At 41.6% G+C, this 26,530-nt stretch overlaps 1 protein-coding gene across 2 annotated transcripts in view; it reads right to left on the minus strand.

The window, feature by feature from the left end:
* Positions 1–5,181, minus strand: part of MASP1 (MBL associated serine protease 1) — a 291,536-nt gene extending 286,355 nt beyond the window's left edge. The window contains exon 1 of one of the 2 annotated variants that reach the window (XM_024767934.1): positions 5,048–5,181. In XM_024767934.1, coding sequence (XP_024623702.1) covers positions 5,048–5,085 — 38 coding nt within the window. In that variant the 5' untranslated portion in view covers positions 5,086–5,181. The remainder of the gene's footprint in view (positions 1–5,047) is intronic. The other variant, XM_024767950.1, reaches the window with a different exon arrangement.
* Between the last annotated feature and the right edge of the window lie 21,349 nt (positions 5,182–26,530).

The raw sequence follows: 26,530 nt of genomic DNA on the forward strand, positions 1-26,530 counted from the left end.
CAGCTGCACAAACATTTATTTAGCCAATATCTTTTGCTTGGCATTAAGACTGTTTATATGATTTTTTAAATAAACCACACTGAAATGTTGTAGATATGTACATTTTCCTTAGGAAAAATTCCTAGGATTGGAATCTATGGGTCAGAAAAAAATTTGTAGTTTTAGGGATGTTTAACATGTTAAGGCAATGGAAATATATACATGTGCAAAGACTTGAGAGTTGCTTGTAAAGTTAAGGGTCACAGTTGATTGAAAAGCTGCTTAAGTCCGTAAGCTTACCTATGGGAAAGCCTTAGAGCCAGGGTGCTAGGGCTTTCATCACCTCACCTGATTGGGATAAGTATGCAGACTAAAGTGGCTGTCTCCATAGGGAGGCTCAGAGATGAGCAAATAATATTGGAACTCTGCAATCTTGGTACAAATCCCATAAAAGACCTTTAGTCTCTTCCTGTTCTCCAAATTTCTTTCTATCAAATCTCCATTGACTCCACTTTGAATACAGAAAAAGAACTCAGACTCCTTAATCACAACTAAAGTCCCCTGAAGAACAAATACAGAAGAGATGATAGAAATAGAAAATCATCCTTTTGTAAGCTCCAAAATAATAATTGATTCAAGAAAGGATCATCAAAAGGAGCTAAAACAAAATTTATAGGGAACAGAGTATTTACCACAGTACCAAAATATCACCACACAAATTACTAATTCAAATTAAAAAAACATATCATTGCAATAAGAAGATCTGATGGTCAGCACATTTCACCAAGTGATCAAACCTAGCATCACTGACAGTGGGATAGCTGAGCATTAGGTGCTTCTCTATGTACTGAGGTGCAAAATTAAAAATCACCTATGATGTATTCTTGACCCAATGGGCTTAATCTGAACTTAGCAAGCCCCTCTAGACCTAAATTCCAGTTTATAGAAAATATGAGGGACAGAAGAACAAATTAAATGATACCATGAAGAAATAATCAGAAGAATCCTGAATGTAAGATGTTCCATAGGACATCTGAACTCTTCAAATCACATTTAAAAAAGGAAAAAAAGTGAGTGAACTGCTTTAGCGTCTAGACTAAAAGAAACTGAAGAGACACAACGTAACAACTGCAATGGTTAATTTTATGTGTCAACTTGACAGGGCCATGGGGTGTCCAGATATTCGGTCAAACTTGATTCTGGGTGTTTCCAGAAGAGATTCACATTTGAACTAGTAGACTGAGGGAAGCAGATTGCTCTTCCTAATGTAGGTGGGTCTCATCCCATCAGCTGAAGGTCTGATTAGACCTAAAAGGCTAAGTAAGAGGGAACTCCTTCTGCCAAACTGCCTTCAAGTGAAGACATCACATTTTTCTTGCCTTCAGGTTTGAACTAAAACATCAGCTCTTCCTAGGTCTCAAGCCTGCTGGCCATGGACTAAAACTACACTATCAGCTCTCCTAGGTCTCTAGCTTGCCAGCCACAGATCTTGGTAATTTATCAGTCTTCATAATCACATGAGCTAATCCCTTATAATAAAACTATATATGGATATAGATATATAGTTATAGATATATTTCGATATCTCCTCTGGAGACCCTGATTAACAAAACAACTAAATCCAGTGTAAAAACCTAGCCTCAGATCTGGTTGAGAAAAAAAACAAAATAGCTAGAATACATTTTTAGGGCAATTAGGAACATCTGAATATGGAGTCTATATTAGATGATATGGAATTACCATTAATTCTCTTAGAATTGATCATTGTATTATGGTTAAGTGGAAGATTGTTTCTATTCTTAGAAGACAAATGCTGAGGTATTTATAAGTAAAGTGGCTTCACTTACTCTGAAATGTTACAGAAGAAGAAATATATATATATATATATATATACACACACATACAGAGAGAGAAAGAAAGAATATGTTAAAAATGTTAAAAAATTGTTGAATCTCATTGAAAGGTATATGTGACATTATATTATTCTTTTAATCTTTTTCACATGGGAGAAATACCCTAAACTTACCATTTTGCACTCCATCTAATCTCTGCATGCACTGCATGTCTGTGTGCCTACGTTGCAGAGAGCCCCAAGCACCTGTGTCCTTCGTACTTTCTTCCACTTCCCATGCTGGCCAGAATGTCTTCCCCAATTCCTCTGGTTTTATTTTCTTTTCTTTCTAACTTCTTAAGAAATGGACTTAAGTGTTCTGAATTTAAGACTTTCCTCTTTTGTGATAATAAATTTTAAGGCAAAAATTTCCCTTCTAATTTATCTTTTAACAGCATCTTCCAAGTCTTGACATATTTTCACTCAGTTGATTCTAAATATTTTCTAATTTAGTGCTTTTATTGTTTCTAATTTAGTGTTTTATTTGATCCATGATTTATGTGTGCTTTAAAAATTTTTAAATACATGTGGGCTTTTAATTACCTTTGGAAAATAATCAAACATATGCACTTTGATCTGATTTTCATGTTTGTGGAGAAGTATGTGGCTAATCTTTTTAAATATTTGATATGGGCTTGAAAAAGTGGGTTTTCCCTGAGATGCGGGACTTTATGTATCTGTATTAGATCAAGGTTGGTAACTGTGTTATTCAAATGTTTTATATCCTTACTAAGTTTCTGCCTACTTGGTCTATCAGAGGGAGGAATGTTAAAATCTTCCACCGTAACTGTGGTTTTGCTAGTTTCTTCTTGTAATTTGGACTATTATATATATATATATATTTTTTTTTTTTTTGAGATGACAGGCCCGCATACCGCAAAAAATAAATAAATAAATAAGGAAAGTCTGAGCAACTGTCACAGTCTATAGAGGAGACTAAGGAGACATGAAGAGGAAATGTATTCTGGATGGGATCCAGAAACAGAAAGGTGCAGTAGGTAAAAAACTATGGAAACTGAATAAAGTATAGACCTTACCTAATAATAATGTATCAATACTAGTTCGTTATTATAACAAAAACATCATACTAGATGTTAATAATGGGGGAAACTGAGTGAGAAGTATATGGGAACCTCTGTACTATCATAACTACTTTTCTGTAAATCTAAACTATTCTAAAATGTAAAGTTTATTTAAACAAAAGTTGTGCAGGGTTAGTGACACCTCCTAGGGGAAATGTAAACCCTAACCCAGGATTCACAGTATTTCCACAGATAAAGCCCTGCAGATGTTGATCTCAAACTGAAAGTTACAAAAACAAAGGAAATTTAACAGAGACAGAGGGAGAGACACAGAGAGAGAGAATACCTAAGAAACAGCAGATTAACAGCTCCCAAGAATTTGAGATAATAGAATTATCTGCTATAGAGTATAACAATTATTTTAAATCACTAAATATACGAAAGAAGGAATTTAAAACATGGGGAAATAGAAAGAGTGTTTGCACAATACATTTCTTCTTTTACAGAAAGTTATGAGACCAAAAAGACATAGAAATGATCTTTTAGCAGACAAATAATCAGAAGAATTTTCTCTCAGTAGTATAATCAGCCATGCATCTTGCTCTAATATTGAGTGGTCATTATCAGAGACATAAGGGCTTAAACACCAGTTTTAGAAATATATGTCACAAGACTGACAAAGGTAGCAAAATTCAGAGCAGCCTTAAGGAAATGAATGAGAGCACCACTACTAAATGATCATACGTAAATTTGGGAATAGAGACCATAGAAGATAAAGTTTTCCAATTACATACAGAACTTTTATTTTCTTTGAGTTTTTTCCCCCAAAGGAGAAATTTACTTTCTAAGAATAGAATTGCAACTCTGCGTTATTTAATAGTTTGTACAAAATCACTAAACTCTGTCTACAATCTTGTGTGATCCTGCAGACTCTAAACTCTTACGTATGAAAGGGTGAATTGTAACTCTACTTTGCTTTCCAGTGTACCTGAAGCTTTAATTCCATGATCTCTGGGGCCTAGAAGTGTTTGCTCACTTGTACAGAATAACAGCTGATATCTTCACATGCATTTTTGAGCTTCTGGTTTGCAGCATGAGTCAAATCAGAAGACAATAGAAGACCCTTTCTTAACAAAAGGACAAGAGAGCAAAGGGAGAGAAGCGTCCTTTTTTTTGCTTTAGAAATTTCTTTTACTCAAGTGCACAAAATGGTTTACAGCTCAATGAATTATCACAAAGTGAACACGTCTGTGTAATGACAACTCAGGGCAAGAACTGTACCATTATCCCTTACCCCTTTACACTTTCTACCTCTCCCTCTTACCTAAAGGCATCCACTATCTTGACTTCTAACAGCATAGATTAGTTTTGCCTGCTTTGAACTTGATACAAATGAAATTTTAAAAATATGCATTGCCTGTGCCTGACTTTGTACAAAATCTCATGTTAGATTACCCATTTATTGTGTGTGTAGCTACAGGTTTTTTCCACTTTATTGTTCTATAGAATTCCATTGTATGAATAACAAAAGGACAAGAGAGCAAAGGAAGGGAAGCATCCTTTTGATTTAAAATCTCTCCTTAGAATCCTCGGCACATTCAGTTGTAATCTATGCAGCTATGACTCAATTAAATGATATTACCTGCCCCAAGCCAAGAATTATTTTATTTTTCCTCCTTTGTCTAAAATATAAACTCACTCACATGGGAGCCAGTTAGTCATCACCATTGTAAAAGGGCAAAGAAATATGTTACAGTCTGATTAAATTCAGATGCTCAGGACATATTGCTCGACCAGAAGAGCATCTTGTGTTCCTATTAGAATTCTATTACAGGGAATATTTTTCAAATTTATCACCAGCTTTCTTAGGTAAGAGGTAGAAGCTATTTTCATTTTCTTACAAAAATTAAAGAGCAAGAAGGAGTTTGTCCAGGCACATAAAACAACAAATAAGGAACCACGAACCAGTTATCTTGACCCCCTACCTAGATCCTAAGAAGCTTTCTTCTGGGGATATCTAGGATTGAATAAGGGAATTAAAGTATAATAACCGAATGTATCAAATGTAAGAGGCAATTACAATTTCTCACTTTCTCATTCCCTCCAGAACAAATCGTTCAGCAAGCCCACCTCAAAGAACTTTCAAAACACTCACCAGTTCCAGCCTTCGTTCATCTCTGTGACTTCCTCCATATTCCAGACTTGCTATCATCCTATCTTGGACCATGACAAAGACCTCCTAAATGCCACCCTTGTCTCTCCTGCCAGGCTTCAATCCATAAGAGTTCATAAGAGTCAGAGTGTGCTTTAAGAAAAAAACAAAAATGAAAGCAAGATTCACTCTTCTGCTTCAAACCCTCCAGCTGCTTCCTGTTGCACTTGGGAGTAAAAGTGCACCTCCTTAGCACAGTCTCCAAGATACTGTATTAACCAGGTTGTGTGCTAACAGTTCTGGCCTCACCTCCTGTCAAAGCAGCCACTCATTCACAGCTTGCCATCCATACTTGTCTTGTCTCTGTCTCACTGTCAAGCCCATTGCCACCTCAGGGCCTTTGCACTGGCCATTTTCTAATAAGCCCGAAAAGTTCATACCTAAGATCCCCAAATGGCTGGCTCCTTCTTGTCATTTTGGTTTCAGTTTAAATGTCACCTTCTCAAAGAAGACCTGCCTAACCTCCCTATCTAAATGGTGCCAGCCATTCTTTCTCTCTCCACTTTGTTTTACTTTACTTTTAGTACTTGTCATTATTTAATACATTTTTAATCTATTTCTTTTCTATTCCCCACCTCTCTCCCATTAGAATCTTAGTTTCATGCAAGCAGGAAATTTGTCCACCTTGCTTATTAATATATTCCCAATATCTGGTATGATGCTTAACACATAAAGTGGGTAGTAAATAAAATTGATACAACTTTTTTAGAGAAAAAGGATAAATAAAAGTTGGCTGGAGTGGTAATTTTTTGCTTATAAGAATAGAATGAATTAGAATTATTTAAGGAAATCCTGTTTAAGTGAAGTCACCCATCACTTGAGAGCATCCTATTTTACTCTGTCTCATGTCCAAAGGTATTGACAAAACACCCATTTGACAAAGATGGCTGGCTGTCCATCCAAGTTTATGACTCCCCTTCCTTACTGTAGCATTAACACTGGAACTTGACTGCCCATCCTAGAACAGTGTTCCCTAATCCCCTCCCACAAACCCCTACTCAAGCTTGCAGTTTAGTGTGCCATTTTGATGAGTTCTAGCCAGTGAGACGTTAAGGGAGATGATGTGTGCCTGTTCCAGGCCTGGCCCATAGAACCCCTCCATGCAGTACTCCTCCCTGCTCTTTGCCACATCTAACAGGAATGGAGTTGATGCTCAGGACAGCCGTGGGAGCCCTGTGTTAAAGATGGCGGATCTTCCACCAGCTTGAATCTAAGAATGAGAGCAAAGAAGAAGCCACCCACTGAAGTTTTTACTCACTGGTACTATTTCCTGAGTCAAAAATAATTTTCTATTGCATTTGAGCCATTATGCATATTAGGGTCTACCTGTTACTGCTGTTAGCCTACTAAGTAATAGCAGGTTTTTCCTATTAATATTCTTCTTTATGGCTCTTGGGAGACTTTAAAGCAAATACTTTTACACTAAATTTAGGAGGTTAGAAAAGAAGGAAGGATTGCAAAGCATGAGGATACATGTTAAGGACAAGAAGGTGAAAGATTCAAGCACAAAATGACAATTTCCAACTGGCCATATTCCTGCACAAAGACAATAAAGGGGCTTCCATTCCCCCCAAAATAAAGTGTATATAAAGTTATTCCATGGAGATGACAATATTTCCGTGATCAAGGTGAGCTCACAGTTAAGTTATAAGGGAGGAAAATTTTATCTGTGGTTTCCTTCTTGGGTTCCTCTCTTACCCTTCAGCCAATGCACAAGCCTCCTTCACTTAGCTGTTCTCTCAAAAGGGTGCTGTCCTGGCAATCAGGAAGTCTAGCTTCTAGCTTGGTCTCTCCGCCACTTCTCTTGAGCTAGTTACTTCACCTTGCTGGATCTAAACACCTTTTTTTTCTAGAAGGAGTCGGGTAATGATGGCTGGCTCTTAGGTTGAGCATTGTTTCCTATTCTGACACAACACTGAGGAGAATAGATTAATCAATGTTTCAATGCCTTGGGCCTTGGTATCCTGGAGAAACAAATTTTCAAGAGCATCCTGAGAGGTCTTTAGGGTGGTGTTTTGGGCTAGAATTGAGGGTGAGAAAAGCTTACCCCTTGATAGTCTCTGAAAAAAGAAAAAGAAATCCTTGGCCATATAAATGATATTAATTCTGGCTGAAGGAGAGTCACAGCCAGGCTCACTGAGGTCCCCCCTGCCAGTCTGTGAGAATTGTTTTTCTGCTAAACTCTGCTGGCAAAGCTCATCCTCAATTTCCATCTGAATGACCTCTCTTGGGAGGTAACAGAGCAGGCTTCGTTCTTCTTTAATACAAGACTTTCATAATGTGCAACTTCTGTGCAGTGGCAGGCACCCTGACCATGTTAATTCTCACGAACTAATCTATCTCCCACCACAGCATGAGGCGGCCCTCACTAAGGTTAATGGGGCCCCAGGGACTGCACGACCTTCAAGAACACCTTGGGTACAGCCCCATACCTTCCTCCGGTGAAGTTCAGAGAGATTATTAAGGTGGACGCCACACTTTAAGAGACACCGTGACCAGACACACAGAATGGTGAGGAGATGCAACCAGCATGACTCATGGTTAATCCCAAGTAAACTTTTGGGATGTGCTGGGGAAGACACACTGAACTTGAAAGATCCCTGACATCAATATCCATATAGGTCTTTTCTCTGAATTCCTTCCATTTCCTCACAGAAAAAAACATTCTCCCTTGAGGTTAAGACCTCAGCCTGAGGCTCTGGGAGTGGGTCTTGGAAAGGTAGGTGGGAATCCCTGGGTTCAGTTTTCAGAGTTTCGTCTTATCCATTTTTTGGGCCACACCTGTCACACCAGCCCTGCGCTGTCCCCAGTTTAGGATTAACTGATTCTGTTTTCTGAAGGGACAAATCTCAGAGCTCCAGTGTTGAGGGGCACGAGGATTTCCTAGTGGTCTGGAGTAAGGAAGGAACTGGAGCTGCAATTATTCTCTTTTTAAATTCCAACTAATCTTGCTTTCACCCTCAGCAAACCTGCCCCCCAATTTCTCACCCAGGGCTGAACCTCTTAGAGGTCATGTTGGCTCACTCCTTACAGTATCCCATTCCAAGGCCCTTAATTTGTAACTGTCTTTAACCTGCTTTCAGACCTCCCAACACATGTCGACATCTCATTGTCTGTGGGCTCTTCTTCCATGCTCGGGGTCCTCAGGACAAGGCACGTCTGTGCACAATTCATTATTTTGAAGAGAAGTCCAGATTATTTTTTAAGGCAACATTTGAAACTATGAATGTCCTCTAGGACTCTGTTTTGGAAATTGTTGGAAATGTCTGCATTTCTTTTTTTTTTTGCGGTACGCGGGCCTCTCACTGTTGTGGCCTCTCCCGTTGCGGAGCATAGGCTCCGGACGCGCAGGCTCAGCGGCCACGGCTCACGGGCCCAGCCACTCCGCGGCATGTGGGATCCTCCCGGACCGGGGCATGAACCCGTGTCCCCTGCATCGGCAGGCGGACTCTCAACTACTGCGCCCCTAGGGAAGCCCCTGCATTTCTTAGTACAGGCTACTTCCACAGAGCTCCTGAGTCTCGGTGGAAACAAAAATCACTACAAGCCTCAAGAATCCTTTACAGGAAAGTGGTCTCAGTAGAGAAGTAGAGAAAATGAGAAGCTTCTCTTGGAATGCAGACTGACAATTGTTTGAGAAATCCAAAGTTTGAAAACTCATCTTCAGGCAGCTGTAAACTTCAAACTGACAGAAAGGCCTCTCGAACTTCCCTCATCCAGGGAATTCTATGTGTTGGTTTTCTTACTGTGTGAAGGAACTGCAGGAGAGTTTCTCTGTTTTCTGGTTCTATCTTTAAAAGTGTAATTAGATTTGAAGTGCAGTCATCTGGCTCCTCCTCCAGGAGGTGCTGAAGCAGCTCTGATGCTCAGAAGTCATGGTCAGAAAATCTTCCGCGTGAACAAACACTCCCATGCACTCATACGCACACATTTAATTATTTAAACTTCCAAAGGCTCAAGTCAAGCAAGTTCTTCCTGGCGGAAAGCCGACTTTGCCCTCTTTTCCCCACTCCCTCCCCCAACCTTCACTCCTGTGCAGCAATGTCAAGGACATTCTTGGGTTGACATCAAGAAGCTTCTCCATCTAACAGTGACAGAGAACCAGTGATGCTGGGAAGCTTTTCTCCTGTGGGGCTGTGAATCACTGCTTCTCTCTCATTAATCAGAGAATTTTACTTCCTTGGGCAAAATGGAGCACAGCTGTCAGTTATCCATGACAGACAAATCATAATATTATTTTAGTTTATCTTCAGCACCCCTCCAACTGTTACTGAGTTATTTTGGGTGCAAACCCAGTTATTTTTGGCTCTTTGAACGTATTCATCTTCATGAAAAAGAGGCTGAAGAGCAGAGTATTTAAGATCTCAGTGTCAGGCACACCTGGATTGAAATTCGGGCTCCCTCATTAACTGGCTATGGCATACTGAGCATGTTACTTAGCCTATAATTATTATATATTACCTATGAAATGCTTAATTATAGTACCTTTTCAACAGAACCCTGCAGAAGATAAAATGAAAATGTACAGAAAGATATGTACATATTAGCATATAGTAAGTGCTCAATAAGTTTAAATTATTATTGGTATTGGGAAGACGAAAAAAGCACGTGTGTGTGTGTATATGTGTGCACGCGCGCGTGCGTGCAGCTAGGATAGGCTGTGAGGGAGCAGCCAAGATGGCGGAGCAGGGAGACCCCGGAGCTCGCCTCGACTCAGGAGCACACCAAAACCATAACTATCTGTGGAACAAGCCTCGGTGATAAAGACCGGAACCTACCAGAAAAGATCTTCTAAAGACATAAAGAACCCCAGAACATTTGGGTTTGAAGGCCAGCGGGGCTTCGGGAGGCTCATAGGACTGGGGGAAGTAAGACCTCACGCTTAAAAGGAGCACGTAAAACCTCACACACACCGGGACCAACGGAAAATGCAGTACTTTGATAGGAGCCTGGGCCAGACTTACTTGCTCGTCTTGGAGAGTCTCCCGGAGGTCGGGGGAGTCCTCACCGTGGAGGCGTAGACGCTGGCGGCAGCCAGATTTGGGAACTCCTTTCACTTTGTGGTGAAAGCCGGGCGTGGGACCCTGCCTCTAGCACTTTACGGCAAAGATCTGGCCCCGCCCAACAGCCTGTGTGCTTGTGCGCCTGCGCGCCCAACCCAAACTACTAACTGGGTTGGGACACGACCCCACCCCTTGGCAGACAGGTTGCTTGAAGACTAAAGAGCCCACAGCTGCCTCTAGGCCTCTAGACACACCTCTTATACATGGCCCTGCACCCCAGAGGACCAGGACCCAGTTCCGTCCGCCAGGGGGCAGGCACTGACACTGCCCTCCAGGAAGCCTTCACTAACCTCTAGACCAGCCTCACCCACCAGGGGGTGGACACCAGACCCAAGAAAACCACAATCCCATAGCAGTCCTGGGACCAGCTGGGCTCCGGCCCTGCCCACTAGCAAGCCAACACAAGCTTTAGGACACCCTGGACCCCACACCCAACTGGGTCAGGAACCGTTCCCCAACCCCATCCCCCCAGCAATCTGACATCAGCTCTGGGACCCCTGGACCCTGCAGCCAGACTCCAGGACCTGGTTCGGCCTGCCAGTAGTTTGGCACTAACCCCAGGACCTGGTTTCACCCACCAGTGCAGGGGGCAACAGCCCCAGAGTCTTCCGGACCCTGACTCCACCCATCAGAGAGCCTGCACTAAACCCAGGCACCCTGGGGTTCTGCAGTCAGCTATTTCACGACCGTGAAACCGGACAACTTGTCTAAGGATTTAGTGAAGTTCAGGTTCTTTATGTCTCGGCACTGAAGGAATTCAGCAAGAGGCAAGTAATAGATAAGAAGTAGATTTATTAATATAGGACGCTTCTGGGCAGGCAAGAGGGCTCTGCCCCAAGAACCAAAAGGGCTACATTTTTTTTTTTTTTTAAGAAGATGTTGGGGGTAGGAGTTTATTAATTTATTTATTTATTTTTGCTGTGTTGGGTCTTTGTTTCTGTGCGAGGGCTTTCTCCAGTTGTGGCAAGCGGGGGCCACGCTTCATTGCGGTGCCCGGGCCTCTCACTATTGTGGCCTCTCTTGTTGCGGAGTACAGGCTCCAGACGCGCAGGCTCAGTAGTTGTGGCACACGGGCCTAGTTGCTCCGTGGCATGTGGGATCCTCCCAGACCAGGGCTCGAAGCTGTGTCCCCTACATTGGCAGGCAGATTCTCAACCACTGCACCACCAGGGAAGCCCTAAAAGGGCTACATTTTTATAATCAAAGGAAAATTGGGGAAGGGGAGAAGACCACCTTCTTTCTTTTCCTTTGTAAAGATATTGCAGGAAGATGGGGTGCAAGAGGATGGTCATGTCCCAGGTTTTGGGCAAGTTCCTGGGATGAGCTGCCAAGTGAGGGTCCTTGGCTTTGCACAGGAAAGAATTCAAGAGTGAGCCAAAGTACAATGAAAGCAGGTTTATTGAGAGAGACTCCACAGGCAGAATGTGGTCTGTCTCAAAAGGCGAGAGCAGCCCTGGGACATACACACCCCATAGACAGAGTATGGGCCATCTCAGAAGGTGAAAGCAGACCCGAGGCGTGGGGGTGGTTTGTTTTTATGGGCTGGGTAATTTCATAGGCTAACAAGGGGGAGGATTATTCCAACTATGTTGGAGAATGGGAGGGGATTTCCAAGAATTGGACCACTGCCACGTTTTGCCCTTGTATGGTCAGCCTCAGAACTGTCATGGCGCCTGCGGCTGTGTATGTAGCATGCTAATTATTACAATGAGCGTAGAATGAGGCTCAGGGTCTACTGGAAGTTGAACGTTCTGCCATATTGGACCTAGTAGGTTCTAACCAGTTTTTGTCATATCCTCAATGGCTATGTCATTTTTTTAAAAGTTGTGCCCGGCCTCCTTCCTCCTGTCTCAAGCAGGCCCTGCTAACCAGCAGCCAAGAGCATCTGCATAAGGCAGGGCCTGGCAACAAACCGAGCTAGGGGCCAACCAAGCCTACCAGACTGCCCACATAGTTAGCCCACCACAACAGAAGGAGCCACGCAGCTCTCTTAGGGGGAACCGCTAGAGCATACAGCTTGGGTGACGAGAGGGGAGTGCACTGCTAGGACACATAGGATATCTCCTACAGAAGGCCACTTCTCCAAGATCGAGAAACGTAACTAACCTACGACATACATAAAAATGCAAACAGCAACTTTGGCAAAATGAAGTGGCAGAGGAACACATCCCAGATGAAGCAACAAGTTAAAACCCCAGAAGACGAACTAAGTGAAATGGAGTTAGACAATCTACCTGAGAAAGAGTTCAGAGTAATTGTCATAAAGATGATGAAAAAACTTGGGAGAAGAATGGATGCACAGAGCAAGAAGTTAGAAGTTTTTAACACACAGTTAGAAAATATAAAGAATAACCAAACACAAGGCTTCCCTGGTGGTGCAGTGGTTAAGAATCTGCCTGCCAATGCAGGGGACACGGATTCGAGCCCCGGGCCGGGAAGATCCCACATGCCACAGAGCAACTGAGCCCGTGCACCACAACTACTGAGCCAGTGCTCTAGAGCCCATGAGCCACAACTACTGAGCCTATGTGCCACAACTACTGAAACCCGCATGCCTAGAGCCCATGTTCCGCATCAAGAGAAGCCGCTGCAATAAGAAGCCTGTGCATCACAATGAAGAATAGCCCCCACTTGCCGCAACTAGAGAAAGCCCGCGTGCAGCAACAAAGACCCAAAGACCCAACACAGCCAAAAATTAATTAATTAATTTTAAAAAGAATAAACAAACACAGATGAAGGATAAAATAACTGAAATGAAAAATACACCAGAAGGGATCAACAGTAGACTAAATGATACAGAGGAATGATCAGTGAGCCAGAAGACAGACAGAGTAGTGGCAATCACTGCCCCTGAACAGAAAAAAGAAAAGAAGTGACGACAGTTTAAGAGACCTCTGGGACAACATCAGACACACTAGTGTTCACATTATAGGGGGTCCCAGAAGGAGAAGAGAAAGAAAGAAAGGGCTGAGAACATTTTTGAAAACATAAAGCTGAAAACTTCCCTAATCTGGGAAAGGAAACTGTCACCCAAGTCTCTCGTCAAGAGAGAATATTAAAAGCAGCAAGGGAAAAACAACAAATAACCTACAAGGGAACTCCCATAGGGCTATCAGCTGATTTTTCAGCAGAAACTCTGCAGGCCAGAAGGGAGTGGCACAAAGGTGTGTGATATTGCAGAGGGTTACAAGACTTAAACCCAGGAATATTGCCACTCTGCTGGATTGATGTTTCTGATAGCTCCAGTCCAACACGTGTCAGAACTTCTGCACAATTCCCTGGGAGGAAGGATCACTCTGTTTCAGAACAGAGCCCACTCTATGTCCAAAGGTAGCCTGGTCATCTTCAGAAAGCTCAACTGTTAGTAAAATATTTGGATTGAAAGCTAAAAATATGGCTTCTGATCATTTTCATATGTTGGTGGAGCAGCCCATTGAGGGCACATAATACAAGTCTAGTTTGATCTCCATGTCATGGTCCTTCAGGAACTTGAACACAGCTATCAAGTACCCCATGAGTTTTTTCTTGGCTGAGGCCCTGAGCTGAACATGTGCATTTCCTTCCAGGGTTTGCTGCATACCTTGGACTCAGGCTCCTCTCCATCCTGGGCATTTATCTCCATTACCATGAGTGGTACCTCATCATGAGTGGTACCCAGGGCTGAAGGCACAGGTGCAGGAATGCTCTCACCAAGGCAATTCATCTTTTTCTCAAAAATTTTTTTTTTTTACATCTTTATTGGAGTATAATTGCTTTACAATGGTGTGTTAGTTTCTGCTTTATAACAAAGTGAATCAGTTATACATATGTTCTCATATCTCTTCCCTCTTGCGTCTCCCTCCCTCCCACCCCTCCAGGCGGTCACAAAGCACGGAGCTGATCTCCCTGTGCTATGCGAAAAAATCTCCTGAGCTCCATGAATATTCCAAAAAGGCCATGTGAAAGGGATCCATATGCCAGACAAAAAATCTGAAATCCACCATCTAGTAAATTTGAGCCCATTAAAACTCCTTTGAATTGTGCCAACAACTGACTGTTTTTAAAGTGGTATCTGTGCCTTTGCTTATCACATGTGTTAAGAAACTTGAAACAATCTGGAGTTTTGAGGAAACTGGGGTTCCTAGATTCTCTTTTCAACTCTGCTTAGAGAACCAGTCCTGTGACTAAAATTAGATTCAAGTTCAAATTCGGTCTCTGCCCTTTATCAAAATCACATGTTATAAGTGTGTAAACTTGTTTACCTCTTTGAACTTCAGTTCCTCAAATCTTTGAGGTGAACCCAAAATCCCTACTTCCCGTGACTACAGTGAAAGGTTCCTGGACCAATGCCTATAAACACGCCCTGCACAGGGTCTGTCACAGGAAATGCTCTGAGGTACTGCCACCTACTGGCTTTCATTAAATACAGACTCAAGAATATATATGTTGCAAGGACTCTTTCTGCTCTCTATTTCAAAGCAATCTATTAGAAAGTTAAAGACTGTTAAGAGACCTCTTTGAGTAAAATAACTGTGGAATGGAGTTAGGAGTCCTGGAGTCTATTTCCACCCAGCTCATGTGACCTTGGGCAAGTCCCTGCCTTGGCGAGGGTCTCAGTTTCCTTATTTGTAAATGGGAATTCTAGTTATGATGGGAAGATTCTTCTGATATTTTTGGACTCTAATTTACTCTCTCCCCTTCCAGCTTACATCATTGCTTGATGCTTCCTGGAAATACCCTTCAGAAAACTAAATTTTGTTTTAATTCTAAAAAATATGTTGAATAAGAAAGAATAGTGTTCCCAGAAGCATTCAAGCTAATGTCCCAAAAAGTAATTTAAATGATTTCCTCTTACTCTATTTATGAGTGGAAGAACTTTGGAGCTACCCAGTATGTCAGTGTGTGTGTGTCATTTCTATTTTCCAGACAGGGAGGAGTTATTCTAAGAAGGATAAATGGACAAGTCAGTTATCACTCAGGCCTCCTGAGCACATCCAATGCCTTCCTTAAGAGTCGATGAGAAAGAGGGATGCCCTATACAACTGCCTGGTAGGTATCAGGGGGCCAAGTCTTCTAACTAGCAAGATTGCCTTTCAAGGTTGCCTGAGTAATGACCCCGTGGTAATATCCACACCTCCAGGCAAAGTGACATGTGATAAAGGAAAAAAAATAAGAGCCCAGCATTTCTATAACACCATACTCTTCATCATGTTCATACCTATTGCAAAAATATTCACCCTAATATACAGCTCTACAATTTGCAAAACAATTTTATCCCCAGTAGTTCACAATGACAATAATCCTGCAAAATAATGGGGCATGACAGGAAAGAGCAGGACTGAGACTATTATCATTTCGTCTTGGTAGAAAAGAAAAAAAAGAGCCTAAGTGAAGATATAGTATCTTGCAAGGTTTCACACACTTAAAGATGGAAAGAGTAGCAAAATTTAGAACTTGAATTCAGGTCTTCTGACTCCAGATCGTTTGTTCAGTCCAGGACACCATATTGCTTCTCACTATCATCAACTTGACTCCCACAGAGGTGCTGAATGCCAAGAGGACTAGTGGAAAGGGATGTCACCATGATAAGGACATCATGGTAAAAGTTGGTAATTCCAGTAGCAAAGGGAAAATCTGGATGTCAGAACAATGGGGCAGTCACTTACAAAGGAATAAAACTATCAGACTTCCTATGAACACTTCTCCGTTGTTAGGAGACAATGAAAACTCTTCAAATTTCAGAGGGAAAAGGATTTCAACATAGAACTCCATACCCAGTCAAACCATCAATCAAATCTAAAAGTAAAGACATGTAAGACACTTTTGGATGCGCAAAAACTCAAGAAGTTCACTGCCCTTATAATCTGATTTAAAAATACTACTTGAGATGTAGTTCTCCATCAAAATAGAACAGAAATTTGAAAAAGAGGATGAAATGGGATCCAAGAATCAATGACAGCAGAGAACGACAGAGGATTAAGGGAGACTAGAAATCAAGTAAGATAGAAACCATTAGATGGGACATTTGGAAGATTCTCCTTTAACCTGAAATATATTAATGGCATAAAATATTTCCTTCTATATGGCTTAATGCATACTTCCTGGTTCTATATTGAATAATACTTATATAACCATAATATTGTAAATTCTGGTCATTCATTTTCTTTTTTTTTTTTTTTTTTTTTTTTTTGCGGTACGCGGGCCTCTCACTGTTGTGGCCTCTCCCGCTGCGGAGCACAGGCTCCGGATGCGCAGGCTCAGCGGCCACAGCTCACGGGCCCAACCGCTCCGCGGCATGTGGGATCTTCCCAGACCGGGGCACGAACTCGTGTCCCCTGCATCGGCAGGTGGACTCTCAACCACTGCGCCACCAGGGAAACCCCATTTTCTTTTTTATAATTCATCTATTATATAATCACATAAGATGTATTTACAAAAACAGAAGAGAATGTAGATGTAATAAATTTTATCAAATAAAAATAATTATAGAGGAAAGAAAAATTTGGAGTTGGATGGGTATACCATTGTCATTTTCTTTATAGTGAAGATTTTAGCTGTCTAAAGTTTGATAAATCATGAAATAGAGTTTAGTGGTATTACTTAAATTTATGAAGACAACTAAGAGAATCTCCAAAAATAATAATAAGCTAACAAATATTAGGAAGTGGAAGAGGAAGAAAAAATGGGTAGTAATGTCAGTGAGTAAACTCCTTAGACCTCGTATCTAGGAACTAATAGCTCTGTCTAGAGTTAACACATCAAAAAATAGGGATCTAAGTGTGTTATGTAAGGTTATAACAATAATTACCAGTAAAACTAAAGAGAGTACTGACAGTGGCTGTCTCTGGGGAGAGGGACTGGTAATAAAATAGAGGATAATTTTATGTTTTATTTTTGTTCTTCTGCACTGCTGGAATACTTTAAAATTCTGTGCATGCATTAATTCTATATTTAAACAAAGGAAAATTCAGTCTATTTGAATATCTTATAACATGTGGATGAAAATCTAGATGATGGTTTGACTTGGTGCTGGCATATACTTGAATCAATACAAAGAAAAGAAAGAGAAGTCTGAAAAACCAGGTTCATATCCTTTATTTTAAAACTGAAGTATCATGACCCAAGAGAAAGTGACTCCCCAAGGAGACTTTACAGTGCTAACTATAAAACTCAGATTCATACTCTGATCAAGAACTGAGGTGAAGAATTTCTTTTAAGTAACCAACATTGTCCCAAAGTTGAAGCCCTGTCACGGTCAGAATCTGGTAACTCTGGGCGCAGTTAACCACCCTCTCACCACCTTTCTCAAAAGGAGACGCTTTTATCTGTTTGGTTACTTAGTTATAAAATCAGATCATCTCAATGCCTACTTTACTAAACAATGGATTTCCAAGAGTTGTAAACCACCAAATCTCAGATCAATGTTATTAACACAATTTTTGTGCTTTTTCATTTGCCATAGTGTAGGGACAAGCCTACACAGACTTAGGCTGTATCTACACATAAGCAAATATATTCTGTTTTCTCTCATGAAGCCTGTCAAACTGACTTGGGCAGAAATGCCAGGCCTCTATGACCCACCAGGTCTTTAATTCAGATTGATTCTGTGACAGGTCATGGTCCCCTCAAAAGGCATTTTCCTCTATTTTTCACTGACCATGCAGAGATGCTGAATGGTGATATATGCTTGCCCTACACTAGCTTTTCTTCCTTCTTTTCTTCCCTTCTTCCTTCCTCCTCCTCCTTCGTCTTTCTAAAACTAGACCAACCTCAACAGAGACCTTAGCTTTTCAAACCCTTCTTTGTACTGAGCTCAATACCTTCCTAGCTTCAGTTTTCCCTACTCACTGCACTACCACTTACACCCCTGCAGGTGCCAGGTTAATAGACCCTTCATCAGGCTTCACAGAGCCATGTGCCTTACCACCTATACCTCCTTCCCCATCCATCATGCCCAAATCCTATCCTACATTTAAGTCTTAGCTCATGGATCAACCTCCTCCATTAAACCTTCCTTTATTGCTCCCCCCACAACCCAGACTTAAGCAATTGCTCCCTCCTTTGCTTGTTATGGCTTTTTATCTACTCCTGTCTTTCAGCTCAAGTCTCTATGTACCTCACACTGGAGTTATTTATGCATGTGCCTCAACATCTGGCCATTCTGTGGGATCCATGTCTATTTTTGCTCTCTGTCCTCTTGTTCCATAAGGCCTGGCACATAGTAGGTGTTCAGTAAATATCTATTGAGTTTTACTGTTTGCCAAGGCTCTCATAGCTGATAAATGGTAAAGTTGGGACTAAAACCCAGGTTTTTGACTGCAACTCAGTGTATCCTCCATCACACCCATGGTCTCACACATTGCACCACACATTTAAAGAGCTGATATGAGCGTTTTGAACTATGATAGGGAGTCAGGGGGAACATTCATGACCTGTCCCAGCTTGATATCAATTCAAGCTGACAGTGTAAAGCATAAGGTATGAAAGTGCCCTTAGATACAGCAAATGTTAGGATTTGCCATTTTGATATGTCATAGGTAGTGAAAACACGCCAGACTCCATTAGGCACATTCAACGTCCCTTAAAGAAAGGACAGAAGATGTTTGGTGGACTGGCACGGCTGCTACCTACTCTTTAACCTATTGTCCACAGGTGAAGGAAATAAACTGTTTTCTAAAAGTGGTTTGCACTTAAAAAACACACTTCAGGAAGCATTAGACTTACCACGTGTACTTTCTGACTTAGGTGATTTAAGAAGTTAAAAACTGAGAGGCTAGGGCTTCCCTGGTGGCGCAGTGGTTGAGAGTCCGCCTGCCTATGCAGGGGACACGGGTTCGTGCCCCGGTCCGTGAAGATCCCACATGCCGCGGAGCGGCTCTGCCCGTGAGCCATGGCCGCTGAGCCTGCGCGTCCGGAGCCTGTGCTCCGCAGCGGGAGAGGCCACAACGGTGAGAGGCCCGCGTACTGCAAACAAACAAACAAAAAACTGAGAGGCTAACTTATTTACTAAACCTGTCTTCCTGGACAGATTTAAAAAGAAGAGCACAGTTTTGATTTATTATAAGTAATCAGTTTTTAACCAAGAAATGTCTGTATTATTTAAAACATTGAAACCATAATCCCAGTCTAAATTGTTGTTGGGTTTCAGTTCCTATTTCATCCTGAGCAAGTAATAAATAATGATCCATAAACCTAAATGTAGTGGGAACCACTGAAGATGGTTTAGCTGAACTTAACTTTTCCTTTTATATTCTGAGTCAAGGAAAACAGCTATAGCAATCGCACATTAACGTGCTACCCATCGAAACTGGATCGTCTGAATCTCTCCTCTTTCACAATGCCCAAACAAGTTCATATTCTAGTCACCTGTCTTCCTTATTATATACAACCCACTTGCATGAGATCTCTATTACCCAATAATATTCAAGTGCCCCTGTTCTATTCAGAAAATTGAGGCTTGAAGGAATGCACTGTCTGAAATACCCATTGATTTGTACAGTGTAACAAAAAAATATTTTATCTAAGACTTCTTAAGTAAAATAAGTCCAGGTTCTTGATATGAGAGTAACCCCGAGTCTTTGCATAATAGGTAATACCTAGACGCTTGTCATCACACTACTCTTCTAGGGATCCAGAGTGTTTTATAGCCAAGGAATGAATCCATCCTTTCAGTTGCTGCTGCACGTACGGCACTTGTGGTGTATTTGTCATCTACCCCCCTTGTTCATTCAATTAACACATTTTCCCTTCATTTATATGGAAGGTCACATTCTTTAAAATGTGTCACTGCTACAAGCAATATAGACGTTCATGGGAAAGCATAAATCTCCTCAAAACAAGGCTGAGAAGCAAAGTCCCATTTGGATACTATAATGGGTCGAATAATGTCACCCAAAAAGGTACATGTGAGTCCTTACCACTATACCTGTGAATGGGACCTCATTTGGAAATAGGGTCTTTGTAGATACAACTGAGTTGAGGATCTCAGGATGAGATCATCCTGGATTTAGAGTGAAGCGTAAATCAAATTGGTGGTTGGTATCCTTATTAGAGAAACGAGAAGAAGATTTGAGATACACAGACACAGAGGAAAAGGCAATGTGAAGACGGATACAGAAACTGGAGTGATGTAACTCCAAACCAAGAAATGTCAAGGATTGCCAGCAACCACCAGAAGCTAGAAGAGATTTAAGAAACTGACTCTTCCTCTGGGACTCCAGTAGGAACCAACCCTGTCAATACCTTGATTTCAGACTTCTGGCTTCCAGAACTGTGAGAAAATAAGTTTGTGGTACTTTGTTATGGCAGCCCCAAGAAACTAGTACAGACTCAGTAGTGGGTACCTAAACAGGAATTTTTGGCTCAGCAAGAAAAGGAAAGTATATGTACATGTGTTGCACATATATGTGTATATATGTTGGAATCAATACTGTCAACATAAAACCTCCTACTCCATCATGAGACTGGCAGCTGAGAGGAGTGCTAGTAAATATTTGTTCCAGGAATGAATAAAGTAGTTTATCAGAAAAATAGCAGTGTACATGCTGTGTGGATATGGATCGGCTACAAATCTTCCCAAGGTTGGAAGAACTAAGGAGATTGCTGAGTCCCTTTTTTTCCCCATCTATCTGGGGGACATCAAGAAGAAAAAAGCCAACAAGCTCTACTCCACAAAAACTCTCTTGCTCCCATTGGCCAGCTGAAAGGGATCCCCTTTATCTCTGACCCCACAGTTTCCTTTTATTGCCTTGCATCACATTCAGTGTATATACAAGGTCTCTGTCATATTAAAGCAAGCAACTCATGGGTAATCCTATACAGTGGAAAGTGACTGAATTCAAAATCAGGTGACATAAACTTTCTTTCCACTATGACCCGGAGCAAGCTGCATCCTCTCTGTGCTTAGGCTCTTCTATAAAATAGGAACAAAAATCCCTGTCAGACAGCCCTTGCACTTTTCTGGAAGTTGCAAATAAAATAATTGGAGTGAAAGTATAACCAGAGAGAGCATGCCAGAAGTATAGCCAGAAAGAGTATAAGCTAGGAAAATCAGTCCACATCAAAACAAGCAAAGAATCATTTGCCTTTTCATCCCTCATAGCACAGTTTACCACAGAGCACTGCACGTAGAGGGTCTCAGTAAATGTCTGGAGAATGAATGAGGGGTGTCCAAGAGCATTGTCCTCACTCAGACTAGAGTCTTGAAGCTTCGGAGCAGAGTTTGCTAAAGGCCCTTGAGAACAAACAAATGAACCAACTAGATAACCGCACTCTCCCTAACTCCACAAAGGCCGCCTTGGGGAATAACAGAACCCAAAGCTTTATTTGCAAAGGGGCTCCTGGCAGCCCTATCCCTGTGTAAATGGAGTCCCCCCTGGTCTGGTCAGCCTGGCCAGAAGGCCAAGAGACCCTCCTTCTTCTCGGTTTCAGACTCTAAAAACTGTGAGCATCTCACATTTGGCATTTTCTCATTTTGTAGAATCATAATGAGTGCTTAATTCCTTAATTTTAGATAACTGCTAACTGGATTCTTAGTTAATGTAGAATTTGAGACTTCTAATTTCTCCCATCAAAGTTCCTAGTCTTACTCTATTTCAGGACCCTGCCAAAGAGTCTTTTTGTAGTCTTTGTGCACAGGCTTCTCATTGCAGTGGCTTCTTTTGTTGCAGAGCACAGGCTCTAGGTGCGCGGGCTTCAGTAGTAAAAGTCTTGTTGTAATGCGGTTGGTTTGTGGAACGTCTAGATGTGCTTCTTCAATTGTCAGAGAAGCTTAGGAAATTTAACTGAGTCAGTGATAAAGCCGGAAGGAACCTGATAGAGATATTCTCCATAGGTTCTTAATTAGGAATCCATGGACCACCATAAGGTCCATGTATGGGTTTCAGGAATATTATAAACTCCCCAAATTGTTTGCATATTTGTATGTGTATGTGTATTTGGGAAGGGCAGTCACTTCCAGATCTAGAACAGGTTAAGAATCACCAATCCACTGACTTTTTCATTTAAAATACTTTTGCTAATATGCTAATGTGCTACTACTACTGCTCCTGTATTGAATACTTACCAAGTATTCATGGAACAACCTTCCAAACTAGGTATTTTTATTATTATTATCAATGAAGCAATTGAGACTGAGTAGCTTGCCTTAACTTGGCTGGAGTGCTCAGCTAGTAAGATAGAGCAGGATTCCAATTTGCCACAGTCTAAAGAGTACTCTTTCCACTACACAATAGCAAGCCTCAACATGTTTTTCCTCTAAACTTTGTGTGATGCTGCCCATCACTGTGACCCCTTCCTAGGGTCACTGTAGCTGCATGAAATTGTAGGTTACCACTCAGTCTCAGTTTGCTCACCATAAACTGGGTCAGTGATTTGCCTCCTTGTGCTACCCATGGCCATAGGTCTCGGACACTAGAATAACGGTCTGAAAGGGAGAGGAGGGAGGAGCAACGTGGACCCATGGAAGTGGTCTGACTGTGGCTCTGTGAAGAAATGCCCGAGCAGACTGCTGGTCCAGTCCCTCTTCCATACGAGGACGAAACCCCAGGAAGGGAAAGTGACATGCTTAAAACACTGATTAGACTGGAGCGTAAAGTAACAGAAGTTATGAAGACTAGAAGGTGGAACGCCCAGGTTCTAGTCCAAGTTCTGCCTTGTCGGGTAACTTCAGGAAAGTCTCCCTGATTCTCTGTTCCTTAGTTCCCTCATCTGAAAAATAAGGAGATTGAATCATACAGTTTCAAATTCCCATTCCACCTCACTGCACCTGGAGTAACTAACTTGAGCTTCACTTTTTAATATGTTTTGAACATGCATTGAAGAAGTGCAAAGCATTAGAACTATAAATCAGATCTCACGTAATTTTCAAGGTCACAGAGTCTGGGAGGATATTTTTATTTATAAATCATCTCTTATTTTAAAAGACACATAGAAAGTTAATAGAAGTCATTACTGGTGAAATCATCAGAAAAAAATAGCACAGTGTGATCAAGGGGAAGCAATTTAAGATGATGGATTATGAACTCGCTTGTCTCCTGTCAATTCAAAAAGCTCTCTGACTACTCGCTTTCCATTTTCAAACTCAAACAGCTCATCACGAAAATGATTGAGCCACACAAATTGATATAACTGCTTTAGGAATCCTGTACCCACCACCACCCCCTTCCTGGTCTCCCAGCTTTATCTAACATTTCTATGAAGAAAAGGAATGACCATTCATTGAGGCACTCACAATGTACCAAGATTTATTTAAGGGATTTAACATACACCGTCTCATTTAATACTCTCAACAACTAGGGTGGTTATGTGACGTAGTCACTTGGAGGGGGTTGGTCCTTAATCCCTGTGTTCATGGCACAAGTTGTGCTCCTTGCCCTTCTCCATGCTTCCTAATTAGAACAAGATTATGATGGCTGGTACTCCTGCAGCCATCCTGAGTACAAGAAGAGACACACACACACACACACACACACACACACAAGCAGGATTTCTGAGCAGCATAAGAGGACCTAGAGTCACCATTGACATTTATGGGTGATGTGCCAGTGATGTGTTGGGAGATCAGCCATCAGGACTCTACCTTGGCTGGGCCACTAAATGATGGTGATCTTTTTTTAAATTTTATTTTATTGAAGTATAGTTGATTTACAATGTTGTGTTAATTTCTGTTGTACAGCAAAGTGATTCAGTTACACACACACACACACATATGTATACATTCTTTATGTGTATATATATATATATATATATACATTCTTTTTCATATTCTTTTCCGTTATGGTTTATCACAGGATATTGAATATAGTTCCCTGTGCTATGCAGTAGGACCTTGTTGTTTATCCATTCTGTATATATATACCAGGTTGCATCTGCTAATCCCAAACTCCCAGTCCATCCCTACCCCAGCCCCTCTCCGTCTTGGCAACCACAAGTCTGTTCTCTATGTCTGTGTGTCTGTTTCTGTTTCATAGGTAAGTTCATCTGTGTCATATTTTAGATTCCACATATAAGTGATATCATATGGTATTTGTCTTTTGCTTTCTGACTTATTTCACTTAGTATGGTAATCTCTAGATCCTAAAAGATGGTGATCTTGAACAAGTCACATCCTGGGCCTCAGTTTCTTCATCTGTACGATGGAAGGTTAGGTTAGAGATCCCCATGGTCCTAATGCAGAAGGTCAACTAGGCTATAAATCTCACAAAGCAAGAACCTCCCACATTCCCAGTGATTAGAAATGAGGTTTCTGTGAAGCCCCTCCCTGGGGTATTTCACATTCAAGTAGAGACTCTCTGAGACTCTTGTAACTCCCTCGTCCCTCCCCATACTCCCACCTGTTGCCGGGAGACATGTGCATGAAGAATGTGCACTATACCCAGGAGACACCTCCCCACATGCACAGAGTCCTCTATGTGCTCATGAGGTCCTCCCCACTCCCACCCCGTCTCCCACACGCTTATACAGGAGTCCAGCCAAATCTAGCAGATGAGGCCATTCCATTCACACAGGACTATAAAAACCTCACTTTCTATATGATGAGTTCAAAGAACTGCACAAAACTGTACTTTCTTTCTCAAGTGTTCCAAGAAATTTACAGCTTTTTCGCTTTCATATATAGAAATTTATTATCAGCAGGCACACTGAGATTTCTGAGCTCTGGAGTCTCTTTATAGAACGAGACAACTTACAAAAATACAAAGGTATAAAACGATTGTGGAACAGACTCTAGGAAAAGAACGAAAAAGCAAAACAAAAAGCCAGAGAAGCTCAGATCAGCACAGTTAATGGATACTACATGACCTCACAGTATTGGCAGAAGAAACCACAAATTTGGTTCTAAACTTCCTAGTTGCTAAGGCAAAAATTCAGTCAGTTTCAGAGCCACTAACTTCCTAAAAGTCGCACAATCTGTAGCCAAGACAACCAGGAAATTTAGGGGCAGAGTTGGGACCCTCAGACTCCTTCCCAGTGCTAAACAATCCCCAACAAACCCACTGACAACCCCTTATAGACAGGGCAAACAGAAAGCTGAGGGACAAGGCTCTCCTAAAATATGTCAAAATCGAGTAGGTCAAGCCACCAGAGATTGAGGTTGTTTTCAGAACTTAGTGTTCAGCCAGTGAGTCCAACCACTGCAATAAGAAGGTTACATTAAGCATGAGGGCAGAGGGATGGCTAGTCAGAGATGCATCAGTGAAAAAACATCACAGAAAGGAGAACTGTGGTGCCCATCCAAGCAGTATCCTCGGGATGGAAAGCCTTTAGAGTCTAGATCTGGAACTCTTGTGGAATGGACAGCCTGCTGCTCTTACCATTTGATGTATGTGAGTCCTCTATGACTCCATTCTCAACAAGCAAGCTTCTGATTAAGGTTCAGCTTCCTAGGGAGACCTTCCTCTGGGACAAGGCAGTTCTGTCATATGATTTATGAATTCTGGTCCCTGTGGCCATGGTCCTTCATTGGAAATCTATAATTTTTTACATCAACTTCATGAGCTTGGCTTAGGTCTTCCCTGGGAGGAGAATATACACTCTAGCACTCATAAAGTTAGGTCTGAGCCTGCAGGACTGAGGGCCAGACTATGACCAATTCTCTAAGGGAATGAACACATCCTTTCAGAACTCTTGGAAGGTACCCAGCCAGTGGTTCCCCGGAGACCCCTTTCCCCAGCCTTGTGTTAAAACAACCACAGGGTAAGCCCTAAGGAGATGTTGAGTTCCACACAAGAAAGCTCTTGGCTTTCTTGCCTCACTTCTTCCCTAGCTTGTTTGGGTAACCTCCATGCACAACCTTGGATCTGGCCACCAGTGATACTTGTTACTCCTCGGAAATTGTGCCTGCCCCAGATCCTGCACATTGACGTAAAAACCATTAAATCTGAAACAGCCAAATTGCTAGTACTTTACATTTACTAGACCCATTTCCCTATGGGCAAATTTGAAAATTATAGCTCTTCCTGGATGTTTTATACCAGATTTCAAATAGCCCAGCCCAGCATGAAACCACAGGGAACTGAAATGAGGACAGAGGCAGAAGGTGGAGAAGGATCTAATTTATCTTCTGATTAGTTGAGATGAAAACTGACTTGAGAGACACAAATGGAATGACAATAACATGGTTCATTGGCCTGATGGCCTATTGTTCATAAACAGATAATGGAACCCCTGAAATCCTCTGTGGTCTATTTATGATGACCAAACAGGACTGGCAGAGCTGTTTTCATTTTGGACTTCACACACATCCCTAGGTTAATGTAAAATACATACAAAAAAAAAAAATTCTTTTTTAAAATAATATGAAGAAGTCATGGTACATCCAGGAGGAAGTCAGAATTGAGAAGGAGACAAAACAACCTGAGTTACTGACCTTTTAGAGTTAAGTTTT

Source organism: Neophocaena asiaeorientalis, unplaced genomic scaffold (genome assembly GCF_003031525.2).
Source record: "Neophocaena asiaeorientalis asiaeorientalis breed wild unplaced genomic scaffold, Neophocaena_asiaeorientalis_V1.1 scaffold225, whole genome shotgun sequence".
NCBI classification, from domain to species: Eukaryota; Metazoa; Chordata; class Mammalia; order Artiodactyla; family Phocoenidae; genus Neophocaena; species Neophocaena asiaeorientalis.